At 38.1% G+C, this 23410-nt stretch overlaps 3 protein-coding genes across 3 annotated transcripts in view; 2 read left to right on the plus strand and 1 right to left on the minus strand.

Moving 5' to 3' along the window:
• Window positions 1-6630: 6630 nt before the first annotated feature.
• Window positions 6631-11530, plus strand: LOC132841105 (PR domain zinc finger protein 12-like). Its single transcript, XM_060863300.1, has 5 exons — window positions 6631-6971; window positions 9344-9534; window positions 9728-9883; window positions 10180-10294; window positions 11100-11530. Exons 1-5 carry the CDS (start codon window positions 6692-6694, stop codon window positions 11528-11530), a joined length of 1173 nt encoding a protein of 390 aa, XP_060719283.1. The 5' UTR covers window positions 6631-6691.
• Window positions 11531-17413: 5883 nt separating this feature from the next.
• Window positions 17414-18670, plus strand: LOC132840891 (vasotocin-neurophysin VT 1-like). The gene is given in 3 exon segments (XM_060862960.1): window positions 17414-17617; window positions 17992-18196; window positions 18531-18670. Coding segments are annotated over 3 exon segments (549 nt in total).
• Window positions 18671-19016: 346 nt separating this feature from the next.
• The window catches only part of ythdc2 (YTH domain containing 2), a 13398-nt gene continuing 9004 nt past the window's right edge, over window positions 19017-23410 (minus strand). The window contains exons 23-31 of the mRNA XM_060863113.1: window positions 23228-23410; window positions 22920-23115; window positions 22702-22814; window positions 22250-22536; window positions 21905-22097; window positions 21507-21710; window positions 21196-21378; window positions 20030-20101; window positions 19017-19817 (exon numbers count right to left, since the gene is read on the minus strand). The exon at window positions 23228-23410 is cut by the window's right edge and continues 23 nt beyond it. Coding sequence (XP_060719096.1) covers window positions 19812-19817; window positions 20030-20101; window positions 21196-21378; window positions 21507-21710; window positions 21905-22097; window positions 22250-22536; window positions 22702-22814; window positions 22920-23115; window positions 23228-23410 — 1437 coding nt within the window. The 3' untranslated portion in view covers window positions 19017-19811. The remainder of the gene's footprint in view (window positions 19818-20029; window positions 20102-21195; window positions 21379-21506; window positions 21711-21904; window positions 22098-22249; window positions 22537-22701; window positions 22815-22919; window positions 23116-23227) is intronic.

A 23410-nucleotide genomic window follows, 5' to 3' on the forward strand; every position in this document is an offset into this window, starting at 1 on the left:
CAGCATATTCATATTTATCCCAGTGTTCACTTATGACCTTTAAACGAGCAGAGAGCAGGATTTACACCCGTCTGTTCTTCTCTGGTCGTGCGTTTGGACCTCAGATACACACATCTGTTCATTTCTGAAATATGAATCCTCATGAAATATCGATGGCAACAAGCATGATGTCTGTGTGAGGAGGGGAAAAAAAACAGTTAAAGTTCACGCTGATTATAAAAGACGAGAAGAAGAGAGTCGAATAGCAGCCAGTTTGAGTCCTCAGGCTGGGAAATAAGAGGCCTGGTCTTATGGTGTACTGCCCAAGGCGGCGTTTCTCACGCTGCTCCTCAGGGACTCCAGACGCTCTGCACTCGCTGCTGATCTCTCAAACTATGCTGATGAGAGCAGTGAAAGCAGAAATGTGGAAACGCTGGCAATAAGTGAGACACTGATGTGTGTGGAAACTGAAATTCTGAAAGCAGGCCATCGCTGAAACTGAACTCAACAGATTAAGTTTCAACAGACAAATGCCTTCTGCAAAAAGTTTCATATACGTGTTCATTGCCCAAAAAATGTTCAACTGTTCTTTGGCTTCCGTTACAATTCTGACATACAGGCAAAAATAATTAACATCCTTTTAACTGTCAGCAAATTTCAACTCCACCTATGACATCTTCACCACCTATTTTTTTTTTACATCACAGTGATCTAAGTGGCATCTTGAACAACTTTATTACATATTAAACACTACAAATCTTTAAGCTAGGTTAGAGGTAGAGATACGTCTCAATTAGAACACATTTTGTTTAGATATTTTTTAAAATACTGGATGGTTATTCAAAAAAAATAAATACATAAAACACACTAAAATACATAAGACAAGGCGGCAAATGAATCTTCTCTCTTTTACTTGAACATGGCATGATTGAATTGGAGTCTTAAAAAGGATCTCCAATATTAATACCTTAAACTTATTCTGTGAACCTTTTCAGATAAATTTAAACACTTTCTACGTAATACTTAAATTTCACTCTCTTATAATCTGGACCATTAATTCAGTAAGATTATGATGTAAAACCTTACAGATTTACATATTAAGTAATTGAGTATATGGAATATCTAATGTCTGGTGCGACGTGAAAAGCTAAAACGTGGCTGTTTTATTGTAAAGTTCAGGCCTGAAGGAATCGTCGTGTTCATGTTGAGAGTTATGAGAGTAAAATCGGGGCAGTTTGCATAAGTTAAGTTTAATGAAGTCTCAGGATGCTGATGGATCATTTCTTTATGAGAAGTATGTAGTATTTGTTGGTCAGATGAGGATTAATGGAACACAGGAGCTTCATGGCACTCAGACAAACCTTGCCTTCAGGATTCTAACTCTGTGTGTGTGTAAATGCTGGTACACTTCTGCACTTTCTGTAGTCTGTTGTGTTGGAACGAAGGCGGGAAACGTTTCTTCAAAACCCTGATGAGAAACATGGGCTACGTCTTGTATTCTCTGTGATTAAGATCATATGGCACATGAAGAACCTGTTTTTCTCTCGCTGACTCTTTTATCCAGAACTCCAGTCCGATCCTGTGACTAAATGTTGAACGCTTCTTTTGTTCGGTCCTGATGCTACGAGGCTAATGCGACAAACGTTACGAGTCTGGCACAAACTTTATGCCGTAATCATAACAGACCAGTACTCAGAGCTTGTTTTGAGGAACGCTGTCAAGAATCATACGAACAAATCTTTTTACGTTTAAAAAGGATTATTACGATTTGGATCAAGCAAAACAAACAAAACCGTAAACGCGCATAGCAAACCATAGCTCGATCTGAAAACATGGGGGGAGTGGTGGTGGTGGGGGGGAACACACATTCCTTTAAAATGCTAGATGTCTTAAAAGAGTTAGCATATTTAGCATTATTGAGTTAAGATAGTAAAACCAAAAATGTATAAAATAGGAAAACCTAAAAAAGAAATTGATCATGTGATCATGATTATAAGAACATGGGGTCAATCAACATGGCCTTTCTTTTTAAATCTGACCAGACATCATTTTTTAAGTCCCAAAGGATCCCCAGTTACACACACACACACACACGCACACTTCAGGTACTAATATACTGGATGTAATATCCAATGAAAATGACTCGAACAGTTTTGCTATTTTATTGAACTATTTCTGTGAAATTCTTACTATGCACAACTTGCTAGACACTAGACAGATTCCAGACGTGACTTGATTGATCAACTTTGTTTGAATTTAGTCCAAACTGTTTCTTTAAGAGCAACAGGTCGCATGCATTGTAAACAGTAGCTTTAGTAGAGGGGGGGAAACATTCATTCCTAATTGGATGCAACTATGTGATGTGATGAGTCTTTTCGCCTTTTGTTTTTTTCAGAATTGCTTTCCTTAAATCACTATATTGATTTCATGCTGCCACGCTGGCTGAATGTGTCCCAGCAGATAGACTGTGTGGAGGATTTGCGATATTCAAGATATTCAAATACCTTCTCTGGGCATTTTCCATTCAGGATGATATTTGGACACAGCAGGAGCCTTCGATGCCAGAGAAGATCCTCCCTCCTGCTGACAGCCTGCAGCTGGTCCCTCATTCATACCTCCATTCTCCATCCTCTTGTTTTTTTCATCCTCTCTGAAATAAGTCCATGGAGAAATGAAACATGTCTTAGTTGCTTTAATCTCATTTGGGGAGAGGAGGGGGGAAAAAAGCTATGGGCTTTCTGCCAGATCCAGAAAATACAGCCTAGTGTTTTGTAGACTGAAAATACATTTAAATGAACTACACGGTTTAAATATATAAGCTCAAATATTAGTTAACTAATAATAATAACAATAATCTGATTGCAATCTCTATCTTGAAATATGTTTATTTTCCATATTCCCAGCAGGCACATTTCCAGCCTGAATAAGTTTTTTTTTAATTGAATCAATTTCACCTAAACAAAATAATAGAAATATCAGCAAATTAAATCAAAGCCAATACTAAGCAGTGTTTGAAGTGTACTAACCTTCTAGTGTGTTTAGCATCTCTCTCTCTCTCTCTCTCTCTCTCTCTCTCTCTCTCTGTGTGTGTCTTTTCACCTTAATCCCTTTTTAATGGGCATAAAAAAATTCCCAAAGGTTCATCTCTACTCCTGTGTTTAAAATGATAATAATTTACAGCTAGCAAATTGTATGCTTTAAATTACAGCCTTTAAATAACACACATTCAAATTCAGGATGAAAATGATTTGTGCCATTTTATGAGCTTTATCATGGAGCTAGAGGTCCAACTGTTGCTCTGTACATCGTTCTATCACTCCGTCACTGAGCACGTTATTTGTCTAGTGGATTATTCTGAGCTCAGAAGTGACACTGACATGGTGTGTGTGTGTGTGTGTGTGTGTGTGTGGCTGGTATGATCGTATTAGTTATAGCAGTGTTGCCAGGGTTTTAAACACCACAAACAGTCCACCAACCCAAAATCCCCAGCCAATAGTGGTCAGAAAGTGACACTGTTGAAGGCTGGAAGATGACTAACACACACTCAGAATGGAAAACATGAGCTTCAGTGTCTAAGTGTAAAGTTACACCTACAAGGTGAATATTAAGATCCATAGAGGCAAATTACAAACACATTTTTTAAATAAAGTGTAAATAATGTGTTATAACTAATGGTTATGTTCATTAAAAAAAATTAATTTCTGCTACTACTAAAATAATTTACTGGGAGGTTAACACAATAGTGTTTATTTGCTCCTCTTCTTCTTCTTCTTCTTCTTCTTGGAACGTGTATAAAAAATGTATTTATAACAAGCTAAATAAAAAGAATATAGCAGCCGAAGCACACAATATGGAACCTGTCACGCATGACTGTAAGAACTGAAAAATATGTTCTTTTGATGTCCCTCAACCATTTGTGCTAAACGTTTACAGTATAGATGACCAGGACAGTCATATTATTCGTATAGTCACAAAATTAAAGGGGTTTGATATTATTTATTTATCAATAATTGCAGTTGTGTAAAAATGTTTGTACATGTATTATTCTGCAACACTACAGTCATACTCTGTCACATGGACACACCATTAATTCACCTTTTCGTGTAGCTGCATAAGATGTAACTAACTAGTGTTTTTATTGTATATATCTTTCACCTGGAAACATAGATAGAGTGCATCTTTAAACTATTTGACCTTGTGGTCCACTGATATTTATTTAAAATTTCTTAAACCCTGATAATACCAACTGTATATCACTGCACTCACTCTGCTATTTTTACAAACACTTATTTTAATTGTGCTACCAACTGATGCTAACTGTCTTATATTTACAACCTCTACAGAATGTGTAGTGCAGTGTCCTGTACTGTCTCCTGTCCTGTACTGTCTCCTGTCCTGTACTGTCTCCTGTCCTGTACTGCCTCCCGACTTGTACTGTCTCCTGTCCTGTACTGTCTCCCGTCTTGTACTGTTTCCCGTCCTGTACTGTCTCCTGTCCTGTACTGCCTCCCGACCTGTACTGTCTCCTGTCCTGTACTGTCTCCTGTCTTGTACTGTCTCTTGTCTTGTACTGTCTCCTGTTCTGTACTGTCTCCTGTCTTGTACTGTCTCTTGTCTTGTACTGTCTCCTGTCCTGTACTGTCTCCTGTCCTGTCTCCCGTCTTGTACTGTATCCCGTCTTGTACTGTCTCCGGTCCTGTACTGTCTCCGGTCTTGTACTGTCTCTTGTCTTGCACTGTCTAATGTCTTGTACTGTCTCTTGTCTTGTACTGTCTCCTGTCCTGTACTGTCTCCTGTCTTGTACTGTCTCCTGTCCTGTACTGTCTCCTGTCTTGTACTGTCTCCTGTCTTGTACCGTCTCCTGTCTGTATCCTGTCTTGCACTGTCTCCTGTCTTGTACCGTCTCCTATCTTGCACTGTTTGCACTTTATGAGGAACTGCGTTAATGTACTTAGTCCTTAGTTCTGAGTTTTCTCCAGTAGCCCTGTATGTTATGTAGAACCATACAGTGTTTCACTGCTTCATCAGCTATTGCTGGTTAAGTACAGTTTCTTATGTTCAATGTTCAGTCTTCAAATAGTCCATTAAATTTGGACATACAATCATTAATCTATGTGCCTGCTGTACAGGGACACATGCATAATATCTCTATTCACTACCTGTTACTGCTCGTCGTTAAATTGGTGTAAAGACACCGGATATTTTCTGCTATGGTTAAACGTGCACTAACTCCTTAAACGTGCACTACATAGTGACCAATTTGTGATTTCGGACAAAACACTTTGAGAGCAATGCGTCCATATCCCGGCTTTAGTTATTCACATGCCAGGGCAAGTGCGTCAAATCTACTTGATTTAAAAAAACAAAACAAAAAAAAAAAAAACACCGTGCCAGATTGATTTGCGCCACTTTTCACGCTGTGAATGGAGAAAGGGACGGGATAAAGATGTTCACCGAAAAAAGTTCTCCTTTAAAACACTCTTTCCATCCAGGAAAAACAGAGAGAAGCTCGACAAAAAAAGCTGAAGGCTTCATATGAACCACTATGAATATTAATCGCCTTTTATAGGAGGATGGAGATAAAGAAATAAAGAAGCTTTGGAAAAGAAGGAACAATGTAATAAAAGCTCACGGCTCTAAAACGCAAACAAGACACGAGATGCGAAAATCATGAGAAAATATGTAGGAGAGACTCTCAGGACTGGACTGATGAGATGTATTATTTCTTACTGTTTTAGATGATTAAGAAAAGGAAAAGAGATATTTAGGTTCCGGCAAATAAAATGCAGCTGATTTTGTTTTAATACTGGATATATTCAGTGAAAAAAGGAAAGAAAATGAAAAAAAAAAGAGAGGAAGGACTAAAGAATATGGGCGTTTTAATAATAATAATAATAATAATAATAATAATAATAATAATAATAATAATAATAATAAAATAAATAAATAAATAAATAAATAAATAAATAAATCCAAAACTCGAATTTTTATTTATTTATTTATTTATTAATTTTTTTTTTTCCATCAACGCGTAAAAGCAACATGAATAAAGTTCAATTGTAAGTTTGGGAAATTTCAATGGCAAAAACGACTTTCTTTGCGTTACAATTCATACCAATGACGAATTCTGAATCTTTGCATAAGGTACATACAAAAAAAATCAAAATAAAATCTACATTTACAGCTTTACACTAAACACTACATTCTGCTTTAAACTTCACCAGATTTCTTTCTATAAGTGCACAATTTACAAACATAACTGATTATTCTGTGTCTAATAGAACCAATATATTGCGATTAGAGCACTTGTCTCAGATTATAGACACTAAATAAAGTTCCTGTTTTTCTACCTTTAATTTTTCATTTCGTATCTGTTTCTTTTCTTACGCAAAGATGCGCGCACACATGCACACTCACACAAGCGCGCACGCTCGCTAGGACGCACGACCGCGCGCGCTTCAACAGGGGGTTGTTCCCTGCCTACCTACACGAAGCGTTTCCCCCTTAAAGAGAACAAACACATGAGGGAGGGAGGGACATTAAGAGCTCATTAGAAAGAGGACGCACACATATAAGAGCCTGCTAGCAACACTCTGGAGCTGAGAAGGAATATCCTCTCTCTCGTGTGTGTCGGTGTGTGTGTATGTTTGTGTGTGTGTGTGTGTGAGAGAGAGAGAGAGAGTTTTCCCAGCTTCTGTTTCTTCTTTCTGCCATGGGCTCGGTTTTCCCCGCCGACGCGCTGAGGATGAAGTCCGGGTTCAAGTCTCCAAATCTGTCTTTGTGTGAGATCATCACCTCGGATGTCCTGCACAGCTTTCTGTACGGGAGATGGAGAAACGTTCTGGGAGAACAACCTCATCACCATCACCACCATCATCATCATCATCCTCACCATCATCATCATCTTCATCAGGTCTCTGAAGACAAGCCGCAGCATCCCATCAGCAAAACCGCGTTCACCGCTGAGGTCCTGGCGCAGTCCTTCTCCGGAGGTATTTCAGCTCACTGCACATTCCTGTTCCTAATGATGACATGAGCATCCGACGTGTTATTGGTGATAAAACTTATCGCCTATGTTGTAGGACTAAATTTCAACTTAAACATTTGGAAAAGCGAATACAAAACTATTTTACACCTTTACACTTACATGGCCAGGACAGTTGTTACAGGTTAAAAAACAAAACTTTTACAATTATACTGAACCCTATATTTAAAAATCTACCCAGATACAATGGTTTTAATACCTAAAAAAATAAACAGTTTGCCTTCAATTTTATGCAAATGAATTCTTACACTAAAAATAAATAAATAAATAAACATTTATTCTTATCTAAAATGACAAGCACGTAGTTTAATGAACAGAATGCGCTTTTTAATTCTTATGATCAATTTATAGTTTTTTTTTGCGTTTTGTTTTTATGTGGATATTGAATAAATTTGTCATCAATCTGAACAAATGTATAACTAATACTACTGATACTACTAGAACTGGTGTGTTTTTATTATTATTATTATTATTATTATTATTATTATTATTTTATTGCTACTTCGTTATTTAAGCTACACGTTTTAAATCATTTACATTTAAAATCTTTTTCTTTTTTTAATATATAAACCCTGTATTTATTAAACCTAATAATTTTATATAATTTGTAGACCGATAACAGCCAATTGTGATCTTTTTTTAATAGAGAAATGTAGACGTGTGTTGCGTCACTATGAACAAATGAAGCTCACGTGTCATTTGAACATGTTACTAAACTTAACAGAAACCAGATGAAATAATACTGATGAAATAAGTGAAGGTTTTACTGAAAACTGAATTAAACTCGTCGCCGCCTTCACTAAAAAACAGTAAAATGGATCTACACAACAGGAAACGTTATTTAAATCGATTCAATTAAAATACAGCCAATTAACTCTTAATTAACATCTGCAGTGTTTCTTTAAGCACAGCTGGATCCGAATGATCAGCTGAAGAGATCAAGGCTGTAAGAGTTCATTCTGCACAGTAATTTGCTCTGTAATTTATTCTCCAAGCAGAAATGTCCAGCTTAACTTTCTTTCCCAAGCTCCTCAGTCACGTTTTTATTCGTTTTACGCACAAAGCAGAAAGGCAGTAAATGCATTTGGTTAACTTTGTGCTTTGACCTGAGAAACTTTCCTCCAAAAAAAAACCTGAGAGAGAAAAAGAAGTTCCCTTTCTTTTCAGATTTTTTTTTTTTTTTAAATCATTCATCAATCTCCGGAATCTTTTCCTGCGTTGGCAGCTAATCGCTCCTTTTTCTCTCTCTCCCTCTTTCTCTTTGCTTTCTTTCTGTGTCCTGAAAAGATCGCTGTTCCTCCTCTAATGCACCATGAAGGCCATTTCTATCGCCATTCACACCATGTCAGCCGTCTAATCGCCTTTTTTTCCAGGGGTTTGTTTGTGAAATTCGCGGCTCTTTTAAAACAAGCTCTCGTTCATTCACAGCAAATTTATGGCTACAAAGTTCCTTAAAAGGATAATGAATTTGGAATTAGCCGAACCCCCGCTTCAGCAGAGGAAAAACTAATGAATATCGCTGTGCGCCATGCCAAATCTCTGGGCCTCGGAGTAAATAGAGGAGCGTTTAACCTCTTTTTTATATCACCGTCACGAATAAAAATTCTTCGAGTGTGACATGAAATGAATTAAAGCTCCTGAACGAATCCTAAAGTGCAGAGATTCTTTTCCATCTGACACACCAATGCATTATCCGTTAATTAAATTAATCACGGGAAAATACCCGTATGTTAAAAAAACTACCGAAAATAGTTAAACAAACAAACAAACAACCAAACAAAAAAAATTCAAAACGGTTTCACACGAGGTTGATGTGTCTGTAACTTCGAATGTAAATGATTTATCGGTTTACACGTTTTTATAAACGTTCACTAAACTTAAACGGCTTTATCATTTATTTTGCACGTGATGTAGTTTTACTTTTCTAACTAAATGTACGAATGTCGAATAGAAAATTATAAAATGAACATAAAATGTAAAAAAAAAAGGTATAATGATAAATCAATTCTAGTGTTTTATAAGACACTGAAATAAATAGATAATTAATTTGAATAAACAATTTCCTGTATATTATTATTATTATTGTTGTTGTTATTATTATTATTATTATTATTATTATTATTATTATTATTATTATTATTATTATTAGAGCATGGAGATTCACTCTCATTTCTTGCAGTGTATTTTCAATGTACTATAATTAAACAATACTAAACACAATATATGTTAATTTACACTCCTGGATTCTTTTGTATACTTTTTTTGTACACTGAATAAATATCATTATCCATGTTGACGTTTTGCTCTTTTCACCTTAAGAGGTTCAGAAGTTGTCCAGCTTGGTGCTGCCCAGTGAGGTGATCATTGCTCAGAGTTCCATCCCTGGGGAAGGATTGGGTATTTTCTCCAAGACGTGGATCAAAGCCGGGACTGAGATGGGTCCGTTCACTGGCCGTGTCCTCTATCCTCAGCATGTAGACCTGCACAAGAACAACAACCTCATGTGGGAGGTGAGATACTTCTGTATACATATCAGTCACGTACACGTGAACTGATCCTCAGTGAGTCTGAAATTTAGATTCAGAGGATCGGTCATTTGTCTAGAACTTCAGCTTTGTCTAGAACTTCACTTTTTAATGCCTTTAGTATTCATATCTCTACATGTCCCTCATCATCATTTTTGTCCTCTGCACATACTTGTAGGTGTTTAATGAGGATGGGACAGTGCGCTGCTTCATAGATGCAAGTCAGGAGGACCAACGCAGCTGGATGACCTACATTAAGTGTGCAAGAAACGAGCAAGAGCAGAACCTGGAGGTGGTGCAGATCGGTAGCAACATCTTCTACAAGGCTGCAGAGGTCAGAGACTCATCTCTATAAGTTTAGCTCATGGGACACCTGTCTTGGGTTACCTAGAGCAGCATTGATTCAGTGGTTAAAACACTGGGCCAATGACTGACAGGATGTGAGTTTAAATCTCAGCATCACTGCTCACTTTAATCTGTCTCAACTCTAAGTCACTTTTTATGAAGGAAAGATGTCTCTTTATACGCAGATACCTATTTTTTTAATTCAAGACATATGCTTTAAAATCTATGCAATTAACAATGTTATAGTTTAATATTGAACTATTTGAAATTTGTCCTTTTTTTTAGACTATTCCTCCTGACCAGGAGTTGCTTGTTTGGTATGGGAATTCACACAACACCTTTCTGGGAATTCCTGGTGTTCCTGGCATTGAGGATGAGCATCAGAAAAGAAATAGGAATGGTAAGTGTGTGTGAATTCATTATATGCATCATACATGTTTGCATACATTTATATATGCATTCATATATGCATACATTACATGTATTGCATTACATTAGACGATAGATTACATGAGAAAGAGGACGTGATCTTGGAAGACAAATGCACCCTCTAGTGGTGGTCTCTGGTATAACATATAAATTACACTATGCTCTGATGAAAGCTCAGAACAAAGTTATGAGCTCTGATTTTGGATGTATCCTCTTATCAAATCAATGCAGATATTGTTTTATGCTTTATTTAAATGTTTCTCTGGACTGATGCCCAAAACAACCATATTTCAGATGCTACAAAGAAAAAAAAAATCCATGTAACTGCTATTTTAAAGATCTTTGAGGTAGAATATGATTATTCGGTCTATTATGGTAAGAAGGGGGCTTTAAAGAAATTACAAAAGCTGTATATTGTTTTCACAGCATTGTATTAAGGAATATGGCTCCTTTTTTTGTCCAAATGTGTGTATTTCTTTGTACATAATTCTTTTTTTTTTTTTGCACCTTAAAAATGTTTTACTCATTAATGCTTTATAAAATTTATTTCTGGTCAATATTTTGTTCAAAATGAAGAAAAAAGTATCTGTGCTCCCTTCCAAAGTTTCTTATTTTCTGCTCCAAAACAATTTAAACTCCAGGATTATTATTCAGATTTGAAATGAGGGGTCAAAGAGGGGACAAAGGCTTTGTTGAGGAGTTCACCAAGTCCTCCAGAGTCATCAAAATATAAGTTATGGGAGCTCTAAATCTCACCCTGCCTTCTGTCTTCCCAGATGATTCCCACTCAAGCGACAGCAATTCTTCAACCTCTCCGTCCTCCATGTCCTCGTCTGCGTCCAGCCGCATGCGCTGCGTGATCTGTCACCGTGGCTTCAACTCCCGCAGCAACCTGCGCTCTCACATGCGCATCCACACACTGGACAAACCATTCGCATGTCGCTTCTGCAACCGGCGCTTCAGCCAGTCGTCCACGCTGCGCAACCACGTGCGCCTGCACACAGGTGAGCGACCTTACAAGTGCCACGTGTGTCAGAGTGCCTACTCACAGCTGGCAGGACTCCGAGCGCACCAGAAGAGCGCCAGACATCGGCCAGCAGCCACCAGTACAGAAACCAGGCAGCCGTCTCCTGCCTCTCCATCACAGATGGCCTCCATGGCGCAGGCGGTGCCGCTGGTGCACCACATAGCCACCATGGTGCTCTGAGGAGTGCAGAGACACGTGACTGGACACTGGAAATGTCGATCGAACATCGGGTCGAACAATGTTGCACTTTTGCACTTCCTTCTTAAATGTTGTGCATTACAAAAATCAGATTCAATACATGCACAGTACAATCTTGGTTATAATCTGGATCACTATATTTTGATTACCTAAACCAGAAGACTTTAATCTTTGAAGGGTTGAGACTTGTGTCCTAATCACTCTGTCCTTTTCTGATTTAAAATTCTTAAAGTCATGTTTTTGGACAATATAAAAACATTTATAGAGGTTATAGGAGGATCATCTCCACTTTTCGGACAGCTAGCATCAGTGATTGTCCTTTTCTGGTGTCATTAACACCTTGTAATCATGTATGCAGTGTAGTCCAGATAATAATATGATCAATATGATCAAAGATTCACTTATTAAAGGAGCAGTTTGTAATTTTAGCACCTCTGCAATGTGCATTGGACATGCCTTCACTTTCATACCTCCTGTGTTGTGAAAAGTAGCACTATGACACTATGACTAGAGACGGAGCACTTTTCTGGCAGGAAAAAGTGTACGCAGACGCTTTAAACAAAGACCACTGGATTGTATTGTTGGCAAAAAGGTTTTCTAAAATATCTTTATGATGGTTTGCTTCTTAAAAGTCTAGTAAAAAAATCACTACTTACAAACTGCACCTTTAATAACTATCAACTAATCCACTGAGAGTTTTCCAGATACAGAGACAGAAGGAACATTAATGGTCCATCACCTCTACTCTGGATTAAATCAGCATTTGTGTATATATAAAAATATACTGGATGCCTTAAAATCTAAGCTTGATTGTGGTGATTGTTTCTATTGATTTTAGTTTAATGCTGATATTCTTCACTTCAGTGTGACTTATACAGTGATAGTCATTCAGAAGAAGGGTTATGGTCATTAAAAATATAGATAATGTGAATATAATTGACTATGTATAAGCTGTGCACACACACATTCACACACTCACACTCACTCACACTCACACACACACACACACACACACACACAATCCATTTCCTTACACAAAGGTGTGATCTTAAACAAACCTGTGTCTGATGTAAATATGTTTGTATATCTCATTTATTGTTAATAAAATACACTGATTATACTATATCCAGCTGAATCACATTATTTTAGAACATCTACAGTATCTATCTATCTATCTATCTATCTATCTATCTATCTATCTATCTATCTATCTATCTATCTGTCTTTATACAATTTCTTCATACGATTAATCAGAATTAAAAAATGAAAAAGAAGTGTTTATTAAATGGAAAATGAAAGAACTCCTCAGAAGGAAAAGCTCTTCCTGCTCTGAAGGGAATTAAAAATGATGGAAGATGATACTGTTTTAAACCAAAGAACCTAATTGATCAGATTTATTATCAGGTAAATATTTAAATTAAAGGTTATGATTTAGGATAATCACTGAATATTTATGTTGGGTTTTTTTAAATACAGGTTTAAAATGAGATGATTTGAGTGAAAAGACCGGCAATGAATCAGTGTAATAATTATTTAACACATTACACAGGAACTTTGTCAGTATTTACACTTCTCAGATCATTCTTTATTAAAACCACTTACTGAGAAGCTACGCTAATTATACTTTATGTGTACATAAGCTATTCATTATGGCATTAAATTGAAGTAGTTAACGTTTACTAGCTGGCTGGTGTTTAAATATAATTTGTGTAAACTTTTGTGCGTGGCTGTGAGTATATTGTCCTGTAAAAATATTTATCATAGTAACAAAAATGCAGATATTAATCACAATAAAACCCTTTGCTCTAAATAAATGTGAACTTAATATAAAGTTTTTAACAATATTTGTTAAAATAGTCCAAACACTACGCTAAAAAGATCAAGCTTTCCGTTTTATACCTTTATTATAAGGCAGTATTTAATGCCAAACCATGCTTTACACAGAGGTGTCATGTTCACAGATGACCGCTGGGTGGCAGCAGAGTAGCGCAGATTTCCATCAGGTCAGTCTGTCGTCTAGACAGTTGTTAATTAGCTTATTGCTAACAGCTCAGCATTGGGCACATAGCAAAATAAATATGTAAAATAATAATAAAAATAAATAAAATAAAATCATAATAAAACAGACTCTTTATATACAACCATAGTGGAACTTTATTGCATTTAAATCCCTTTGTTTACAATTTAGCATAATGTAATCTTTAGGCTTATAATATAATCTATTTTATTTATAATTTAATATCTTATGTATTTTGCTTTATTTGAATTCAGCCCTGTCGCTTAATGTAAAGTTTTATGGTACTTGTATTCTCTTTTGTAGAAAGCTTGAAAAAGCAGCTGTTAGAATGATCTGCTGTGATTTACTAGGATTATACACATTATAGGGGGCACGGTGGCTTAGTGGTTAACACGTTCGCCTCACACCTCCAGGGTTGGGGATTCGAATCCTGCCTCCACCTTGTGTGTGTGGAGTTTGCATGTTTCCTCCGGGTACTCCGGTTTCCTCCCCCGGTCCAAAGATGGTAGGTTGATTGGCATCTTTGGAAAATTGTCTGTAGTGTATGAGAGTGTGTGTGTGCCCTGCGATGGGTTGGCACTCCGTCCAGGGTGTATCCTGCCTTGATGCCCGATGAAGCCTGAGATAGGCACAGGCTCCCCGTGACCCGAGGTAGTTCGGATAAGCGGTAGAAAATGAGTGAGTGAGAGTGAGTATACACATTATAGGATGTTATGACAGCCTGGAAGAGAACCACTAAAAATAGTGAATGAAATATGATTTATGGCCCTTAAGACTGCACAAGATGCCAAAAATACTAGATGGTTTGGGTGTGAAGTGTGAAGAGAGATGTGAAAAAAAAAAAACATGAATATGATGCCATTGGAAAGGAAAACAATGAAGAGTGAAAAGTGAAAAGGAAGAAAGAAAAATGTGAAGAAAGCAAATTGTCCTTGAAGGAAATGGGATGTTAGACCTGTGGAAGCCGAAATGATCATCTGAAGAGCACTGTGGTGTGTGTGTGTGTGTGTGTGAGAGAGAGAGAGAATTTATAAGGAGCATGTTGACCTTTTACATTTTATCCTGAGTGAAAATCCTCAGTAAGCGCAGCAGTGATCTTACTTAATTTATATTAACACTGTGAATCGTGCTGCTCAGAGGCATGTGAGAGAAAAAAGCATGGATACAGAGATGATGACGCACATAAAACATGAAAAAAAATATACACATATAAGAATAAATCCCAAACTTAACTAAAAGTAAAGTGAAATGCCATAAAGTGCTACAGGGGGGTTAGTGCACTCCTAAAAAATAGTAAAGCACTGTAATATTAAAAAGTTTAATGGTTAGTCCTAATAATAATAATAATAATAATAACTAGATTTGTAAAGTTTGCCATGACAAACTTTGATGTTGGCTTTGACGATGCAAGTATTCGCAAAGGCCAGTGCTTTTTGGAGGCGAGTGGACATAAGGGTCAGTGTTACTTTTGGAAGCAAGTAGACAGGAAAGCTAGGGTGCCAAAACATTTGGAGGTAAGTGGAGACGTGATGTCATCCGAATACTCTTGAGGAAGTTCCCCACATTGGGCTGAGTGTTTTGATATGTCACAAGTCTTCACATAAAACTTCAGACCAGGGTCTACAACATATCCGACTTTGGTGCATGTGGCTTGAAAGCCCTAGGAGGAGTTACTCTTGATACATTTATTATTAATAATAATAAGCTTATAACGTAAAACAGAATGTTAATAGTAACATCATCATCATAATAATAATAATAATAATAATGTTATATTATACATTTACCTTAATTAGGTTGATACATCTTCAGGACTCATTAATCTTAGCTATTTGTGCAGTTCTCCTTCAATTAATGTGTCTATATATATGTGTGTGTGTGTGCATGTGTGTGTGTGTGTAAGGTTTCTTTCAGCTGAGATCCAGCAGCAGTGTCTGAGTCACAGGTGCCCTTGATGATCAAGTACCGATGTTCTTTCCTTTTGTTAACTTGGCACACACCGTCTTTTTCCACGTGTATGGATTTGTATTATTATTATATTTATATTCTACTCTTACATTATAGACTCAACCGTCAGCTCCTGAATAATCTCTATTCTTCACAAAGCGTACAAAAGTGACATTATAAAAGAACATTATACAAAAGGATCGCAGATCTTCCACTTGAAGCGCACAGTTCCTCTAGAAAACGTTTTTATGACGTTTCAATGCACATTAATACAGATTTCTGAAAAATAAGTCTGTAATCTATGCAAAGAGATCAGAGACCTGTGACCAAAAAAATAATAATTTGGGGGTGATTTAGGTCCAGATTGTGGTCTTTGGTGGCCACGCAGAACAGCCTAATCTCACCAGTATTTATATTTGATACAAATCCATTAACACAAGGCTCCGTGGCGCTCCATCTATCTCTCACATAGAAGCCTAACTCTTGGGCCCTTTCTTTATATCTAACCTTTTGATCATTTGGTGTTGTGGCCTGATGCTAATTGTGTTGATCAGCATCTTAATATGAGTTTGCAACTCTCGCTTCATTCTACTGTATGTGCCACGTCTATAAAACATAATTAAGGCTCGAAGGAGGAACTGATTGTTTCAATGTGTTCCTCGTTAAGTTATTTTGAGCAATTGTAGAATGATAAAATGACCAATATCATATTAGGATATTACATTGATTCCTGCAGTTTGTTGCTGCCTCGCATTGATATGAGGCGTTAGATGCGAGGCCTGAGAACTGAGATCAATTAGAATAATACATGCGCCTGTTTGTGCGCATAATTGATTAATTTCCGACGCGACTAATTTCGCACACTCCGAGTGATATTTGAAAAAGACCTGAGAACTGAGCAGCTGAACTGGAGATGATCGTTATCGTTGTGCTGAGATACACAGACTACATTTGCTATTAATTCCTTTTATGTTGCACATTAACATTAACATTAATATCTGTACTTATATTTCTGAAATGAATAAGGAATATATGTCGGTAGTTTATGGAGCTTAGGGAATTTGTATCGTTCTATCAATCTATGTGACAATAATTTTAAACACTTTAACGTATGTTGCTTTATTAATGAACACCAGTCTCGTCGACGTCTCTTCGGTTCGCCGACTTCTCTTTTTGTTATTGACCAAATTCCTTGTTGTTCTATTATAGTGTGTGTGTTTTCTTCTTCATTTTGATGACGTGATGCTGCAGCAGCGTCTCGGGCATTTTAACAGCGGTCTGATTCCGAACCGAATGAAGAGATCAAGCTTATATATTTCTATAGTTGTGACATTATGGCGTGTAGAAACATGCTCAGCTAGTGAGGCACTAAAGTGTTAGTTAAACTAGCTTTAATTTATTTCCAGAGACACTTTAATGTATATCTTAAAAATCATTTCACCATCTTTTCTCTTCTCCAACGGTTCTGACATGGACCTGACCAAACATCGTATACAGCCATGAATTATGCCTAGAATTATTTTTCATGTACGTCAGACAAGAGATCTGCACGTCAGAACTTGTAGAACAGTTTGTCAGCTCATACAGTATCTATACCTACTTATTAAACCTGTGATACTTCAACATCCCTACTCAGCTAACTAGAGTAGAATCGTCTGGTTAATTAACATTGTGTTCATTTTAACAAGTGATTTGTTTTAGGAGAAAAAAAAAAAGTAACAGTTGGATGAACAGTTTGAAACGACATGATCGTGTTCTCTTGGTTTTTCTTTGAAAGTGTCCGTCTTTTGAATGTGTCGATTCATCCATTGTTGGCACCGAGGAACCACTTCAGGAGGACAAGGTGACAACGTGGGAGGGGGCGTATCCAATGGCAACAGTGATTGGTGTTTGGTATAAATATGGAAGGTTTTGTGAACACGGACAAGACGGAGAAGCAGGAAAAGTCTAGTGAGAGTCAGACCTAAGTCCAAGACGGGACAATGGCAACATGGGTGATCTCTCTGCTCTGTGCCTTCGCGGTTCTCTCGCTTTCCTCTGCGTGCTACATCCAGAACTGCCCCAGAGGTGGGAAGCGCTCGTTCCCAGATGCTGTCCCCAGGCTGGTAAGTCAGTCTCAAGCGATGTACCGATGGATCGTTTGTTAACCAGTATTGTGATATTTGTCTGTTATACATATGACATGTCTGTATAAAATCCTACATATTTTTTTGGTAGATTTTTTTGTATTCATTTTTTAATAAGCCAAATAATGCAACAGCTTTAACAAATTTTCAATACATATCTGTATAATTGAAATACTCTTTAATCCAGCACTGTTAAGAGGCTTTGCTTTTTTTTTCTAGAGTTGCTGCATGAAACAGATTAAAGATAAAAGTTTGTCTCTTAATGAAACTTCAGCCCTGTTGGTTAAAAAGATTTGTAAGTTCTGAGATGGAGTGTGTTGTACCGCGTTATCCGCTCTGATCTCGGGTTCCAGTGTATGGCGTGTGGTCCTGGAGATAAGGGACGGTGTTACGGCCCCAATATCTGCTGTGGAGAAGGACTGGGCTGCATGATCGGATCTCTGGCGACGGCTCGCTGTTTGCAGGAAGAATATCTGCTGTCACCGTGTGAGTCTGGAGGAAAACCGTGTGGACCTGAAGAGGGTCGCTGCGCTGCACCCGGGGTTTGCTGCAACTCAGGTGATTTTTTTTTTGGTACCCGAATTAAACCATGTATTTTTCCCCCCATTTGTATATATACATACATACATACATATATATATATATATATATATATATATATATATATATATTATATATATATATATATATAAAATATATATATATATACATACATACACACACACATCAATATACTGTATATATTTGAATTATTTCAGAATTTAAAAAAAAAATCTCATAATATTTTCATTTTAATCTCTCTCGCTCCCTCTCCATCCCCCGTTCTATTTTGTGTCCTGACCTTCTTGCCGTGTGTGTGTGTGTGTGTGTGTGTGTATGTATATACACACAGAGAGCTGTACACTGGATTCAGACTGCATGGAGGAAAGCAAAGAAGTTGATGCGGCTGAAAGAAACAGCTTCCTGGGTGGGTCACCGGGAGAGCTGCTGTTGCACATCCTCCATCCCGGCAGGGCACGCAGTCCATACTAAACCCCTTTAACACACACACACTCACTCACACAGAGTTTTACTGACTTACACAACACCGACACAAGAGGATCTGTTTATCTGATGATTTCTTCTGAATCACACACACCGAGTTTGAGTCCCCGCTCTGTCGATCATCACCGTATGCATCGACGTGCTGCAGAACGTTGAACCGCTTCTATGGATTTATGCACTGTACACGTCGATCTGTTCGAAATGTAAATATACTACACAGAAAATAAAATTGCTCTTGAACTGTTAGCGATGGTCTTGTCGATTTGTGATTCACACGATGTTTTAAAAAATAATAATAAGATAAAGCAAAAAAGAAAAGCATTCTCAAAAAGTATGAAAGGTGAAACAGAACTTTATTGTTTTTAGAGATTAGATAACATCACAACTTCAAATCTGACATAAAACCATGTACTGAACATTACAGCTTCATTTTAGTGCAAAACAGGACGATAAACCGAGCCAACAAATGAGAAGAAGAAATGATCGAAGAACAGCTCACTTAAGATCAATGGCAAAATTACTGAAAATGTATTTTAAAAAAAAAAAACCCAAAGAAATCATTTATTTACTGGACAAAGTTCTCTGAATTATTTCCCCCCTCAATTTTTATTTAATCAGACAGCTAGTAAAGTTCATGAGGAGAGAGCGAGAGAAGCCATTTGTAGAGTCTGGAGGCAAATTCTTCTATCATAATAATCACTATTTCACAAAAGATCATCTCTATAGAGAATTTCTTATGATTACATAGAACTTGTATTGTAATAAAATAAACTCAACAACATGAACATAGTGTTAATTTATCTGTCTGTGCGAATCTGACAGCAGAGGAACGTTAGAACAGGCAGAAATATAGTGCAGTTTAAAATAAACCTTGCTAGAGGAAATGTCGACGCTGTTAATTATGGGATGGATGTAAACAGTAGTTTGGAATGGGACTGAATGTTAACATTTATTTCATGGTGGAATATCTACGGTTTTTGAGTTTGAATGGGAAACTCTGAACACCTCAGTTATAATTTTGAAAAGACAGGAAGAGAGGTGACATTTTCTGGTCTCGGTGCTGCGTCATTTCACTTACTGATGAGGTACGAGATGTCAAAGGTCACACTAGTGTTGTCAACATCCTTCTTCACGGCTGGAGAATGGGAAAGAAAAAAAAAATCTCGTTAGCTGAATGTTATTAGCTAAACAACCCCACAGGTCACAATTGACCTGTTGACTCTGCCCACTCAGTTGAAACAGCGCATTAGACTCTGTTTGGTGAGAGTCCTGATCGGGGCAGGTTCTGTCAAATACACAAAGTTTACATTAAAAAAAAAAAAGAGACTTACAGGGGACACTTCATACCTCGTGCTGCTGTTTGTTGGAGAAGGAATTCCAGAGTTGTAACAGCTGTGCTGCAGCCTGAGGCTCCAGCTCCTAAACACCATACAAAGACACATACAATTTTTAATACAACTCCTTCAAATACACAGACACGAACACAGACACACAAACAGACACAGAGACAGACACACACTCAGACCCACACCCAAAGACCCACACTCAGACAGACCCCCACACATACACACAGAACCACACCCACACACACAGACCCACACCCAGACAGACCCCCACCCACACACACAGACCCACACCCAGACAGACCCCCACCCACACACACAGACCCCCACCCACACCCAGACAGACCCACACCCAGACAGACCCACACCCACACCCACACAGACCCACACCCACACACACCCAGACCCACACACCCCCACACACAGACACACACACAAGTTAAATTCAAAAGGTTTGAGAATGCATCAAAATAAACATTTTTCCAAACCCTATGTGAACAGATTTCTGTTCCTGACTGACAGGAATGGATCGATGTGTCTTTTCTGCTGTTGGAGTCCATCTACCTTAAGGCTTGACGTGCATTCTGAGATGCTTTTCTTTTTCAGCTCGATTATATAGAGTGATTATTACTGTAGCTGAAGCTCTGTGTGTACATGACTACACGCTGAGTTACTATCACGTGATTAGCTGATTGGATAACTGCATGAATGTGTAGGTGCAGTATAAGGGTATAAATCCTGTTTATCTAATTTAACCCACTGATTTAATTGAACTCTCTTAAAAAAATTTATTTTTTATTTACTCATCCACTGTTAACTAAGGAGTATCGACATAGAACACTAAAATTAATTCTCTACTGAGATTTCAGACAGAACTGGTTGACATTCAGAACAGAGCACTTAATATTGTATCATTTTAAATGCTTTAAAATTCACTCCTGAGTCTCAACGACACCATACAGAAAGCCACAAGGCCTTCACAGAATTATCATACATGACAGGCAAAAACACTTCTTATGAATGCTGTTGGCTGAGCGTCTACATTCTTGGATGACTTCTTGTCAGGTCTACGAGACCACTTTCTTAAGATTTGTAGTGGAAAGAAACCGTGAGCGGATTGAAATTAGGAACCAGGACATCGCCGATCAATCTGTACTGACGGTGACCCACCTGTCCGTCTCGGCTGATCTGCACTTTCTTATTTTCATTCCAGGGATTGAGGAGTTGGTGAGTGAATTGAAAAGAGAGACTCTCTTTATGGATCCATTCCACACTGAAGACTCCTCCCAGTCCGGTAGCACCCCAGTCCTTACAGCGCTCTGAACCGATCTCTGAACTCATCCGAGCGTAACCCTGTGTTATTAGTACACGATTAACACAAGATTAGTACAAGGTAATCAGAAACAGAATTTCTTAATTATTTTAAACTAGTGAAGTTTTAAATTTGGTCCATTTGTGACCTATTGACCCTCATGGAGCACCTGGAAGTGTCCGGAGCCTTGCACGGAGAAGATAAGGAAGACAGTGCTGCTCTCCTGGAAGGCTCGGTTTAGTTTGTGCTCGTTGTTGGGTGTAGTTGACCAGATGCTCCTCTGCTGGGAGAGCTCGATGTTCCTCATGTTGCTGCTCTTCATGATGAAGTAACGCACTGAAGGTCTGGACCTTGGCGATGGTGACTTGGAAACCTGGTGTAGATTAAATATTATACATAAATATATTATAAAACAAAACAGGAACAGACTAAAGAGTTTATGCTAAAGTCTATTGTTACGAGTACAATTTTTACTTATTATTTTTAACCAGGCACTACTTTTTTAATCAATAAAGTAAAATAAATAAATACATTTTTAAAAAGAGACTACAAAGAGGTTTTACCCACCCCAGTTAAAGGTGACATACGAGCAGCCGGTTCTTTTGCTGAGGAAGTGGATGAGGGACTGACGCTAGGACTGGACAAGCTGGGGCTGTCTGACTTTACTGGGAGATGGTCATCAGCTGAACGTTTGGAAAAGGCAGCACCTTTATCTCTTTGGCTCTTAGCCTGAGAGACGGCAGTCGGCACTTTTGGAGATCTTCGGAAAGAAAACGAATACGATCAAGGGAGTTTTGTAAAAATAAATAAATAAATAAACAAACAAATAAAAAAAATTAAGTGTACACAATGTTCATCTTGCTAAAAATGTAGTCTATTAGTATGAGCATGTTAATTTTCTGGAAGTCTTACCTATCTGGTGTGGGAGCCTCATAGCTCTGCTCCACGCCACTCCTGTGTCTGTTACCCTTACTGCTGTTTAACTGATGCTGAGGCTCCTCTGAGCTTATGGGTTTGGGTCTCTGGCCGATACCTGTGGGCTGCTGCAGGCCAGCTGCTTGCTCTTCACTACTCAGCACCGACACCACGGCCCGGATCGTCGCCTCATCCAGCTGGGACCATGGCTTCGAAGGGCATTGTATTCTCCTTAAAAACAGGCTATGCCAACGCTGCCTCAGCTGGAACACCATAGATGCCATCTTTAGAAACGAGAGAAAAGGAGATGCAAAAAAAAAGGAAGTGCCAAATTTTTTTTTTATAGTATCAGTATTTCCCAAGAGGCAAGAAAAGGAAAAAAAAAAAAACACTACACATTCTAGAGATTAGCAAAGAAATAAAGAGCAGTAAGTATAACTGAAAGAAACCTCCTGATCCAGTTTGAAGTTAAGCCACTCGTCGATCTTCATCTGAGCCAGCTGATCTGTGGAGCGGGTCTCATTCTCACTATCACTGTCCTCACCCAGAGCATTGTCTAACACTAGGAATCAACACAAACACAAATATTTGAGTAAAGATTTCTGTGAAATAAATTTTTCGATTAAAGCACATGGGATCATTGATCATTTTGGTGATAGCGAGTTACCATGAGGCGTAGAAGGTTCCTGAAGTGCTGTGCTGGGCAGTTTGGCACAACCTCCAAACACAGCGACGGTGATCGGAGTGACCGCGGTACAGCAGCGCACGCTGGCTATCCTGTGTGCTCGTGTCATCTCGTCATAGATCAACCAGTCTGTAGGCAGAGACTGAACTGCAACTGCTTGGGAGTTAGCTGGAGGGATCTGAAGAAGGAAATTTGACGATATAAAGTCACGCTTTAGTCACACATCCGTCATCTAAGAAAAACAGCATTTAAAAGAAAAAGTGGATGGTTTTATGATGGCTGAAACTGACCTTCTTGTATTGGGGTTGGCTCAGGATGGATGCAGGGTGGAAGCGAACCTTCTTCTCTTTGGCACCTCGGAGTGTTTGCTTGTCACGGTTTATGAGGATCAGGTTAGGGTACATGCCCGATACGAGTGCTGCCTTCACCACTGCCCAGTTTTCAGAGTTTAGATTTACATCCCTGATATCGTT

This window comes from Tachysurus vachellii, chromosome 26 (assembly GCF_030014155.1).
Source record: "Tachysurus vachellii isolate PV-2020 chromosome 26, HZAU_Pvac_v1, whole genome shotgun sequence".
In the NCBI taxonomy this organism is placed as follows: Eukaryota; Metazoa; Chordata; class Actinopteri; order Siluriformes; family Bagridae; genus Tachysurus; species Tachysurus vachellii.

Bases quoted from the DNA above. Each gene is read 5' to 3' on its own strand.
- LOC132841105 (XM_060863300.1), top strand. From the start codon at position 6,692: ATGGGCTCGGTTTTCCCCGCCGACGCGCTGAGGATGAAGTCCGGGTTC. The intron at 6,972-9,343 runs GTATTTCAGCTC...TTTCACCTTAAG, and splicing joins GGCGCAGTCCTTCTCCGGAG to AGGTTCAGAAGTTGTCCAGC. The intron at 9,535-9,727 runs GTGAGATACTTC...ACATACTTGTAG, and splicing joins ACAACAACCTCATGTGGGAG to GTGTTTAATGAGGATGGGAC.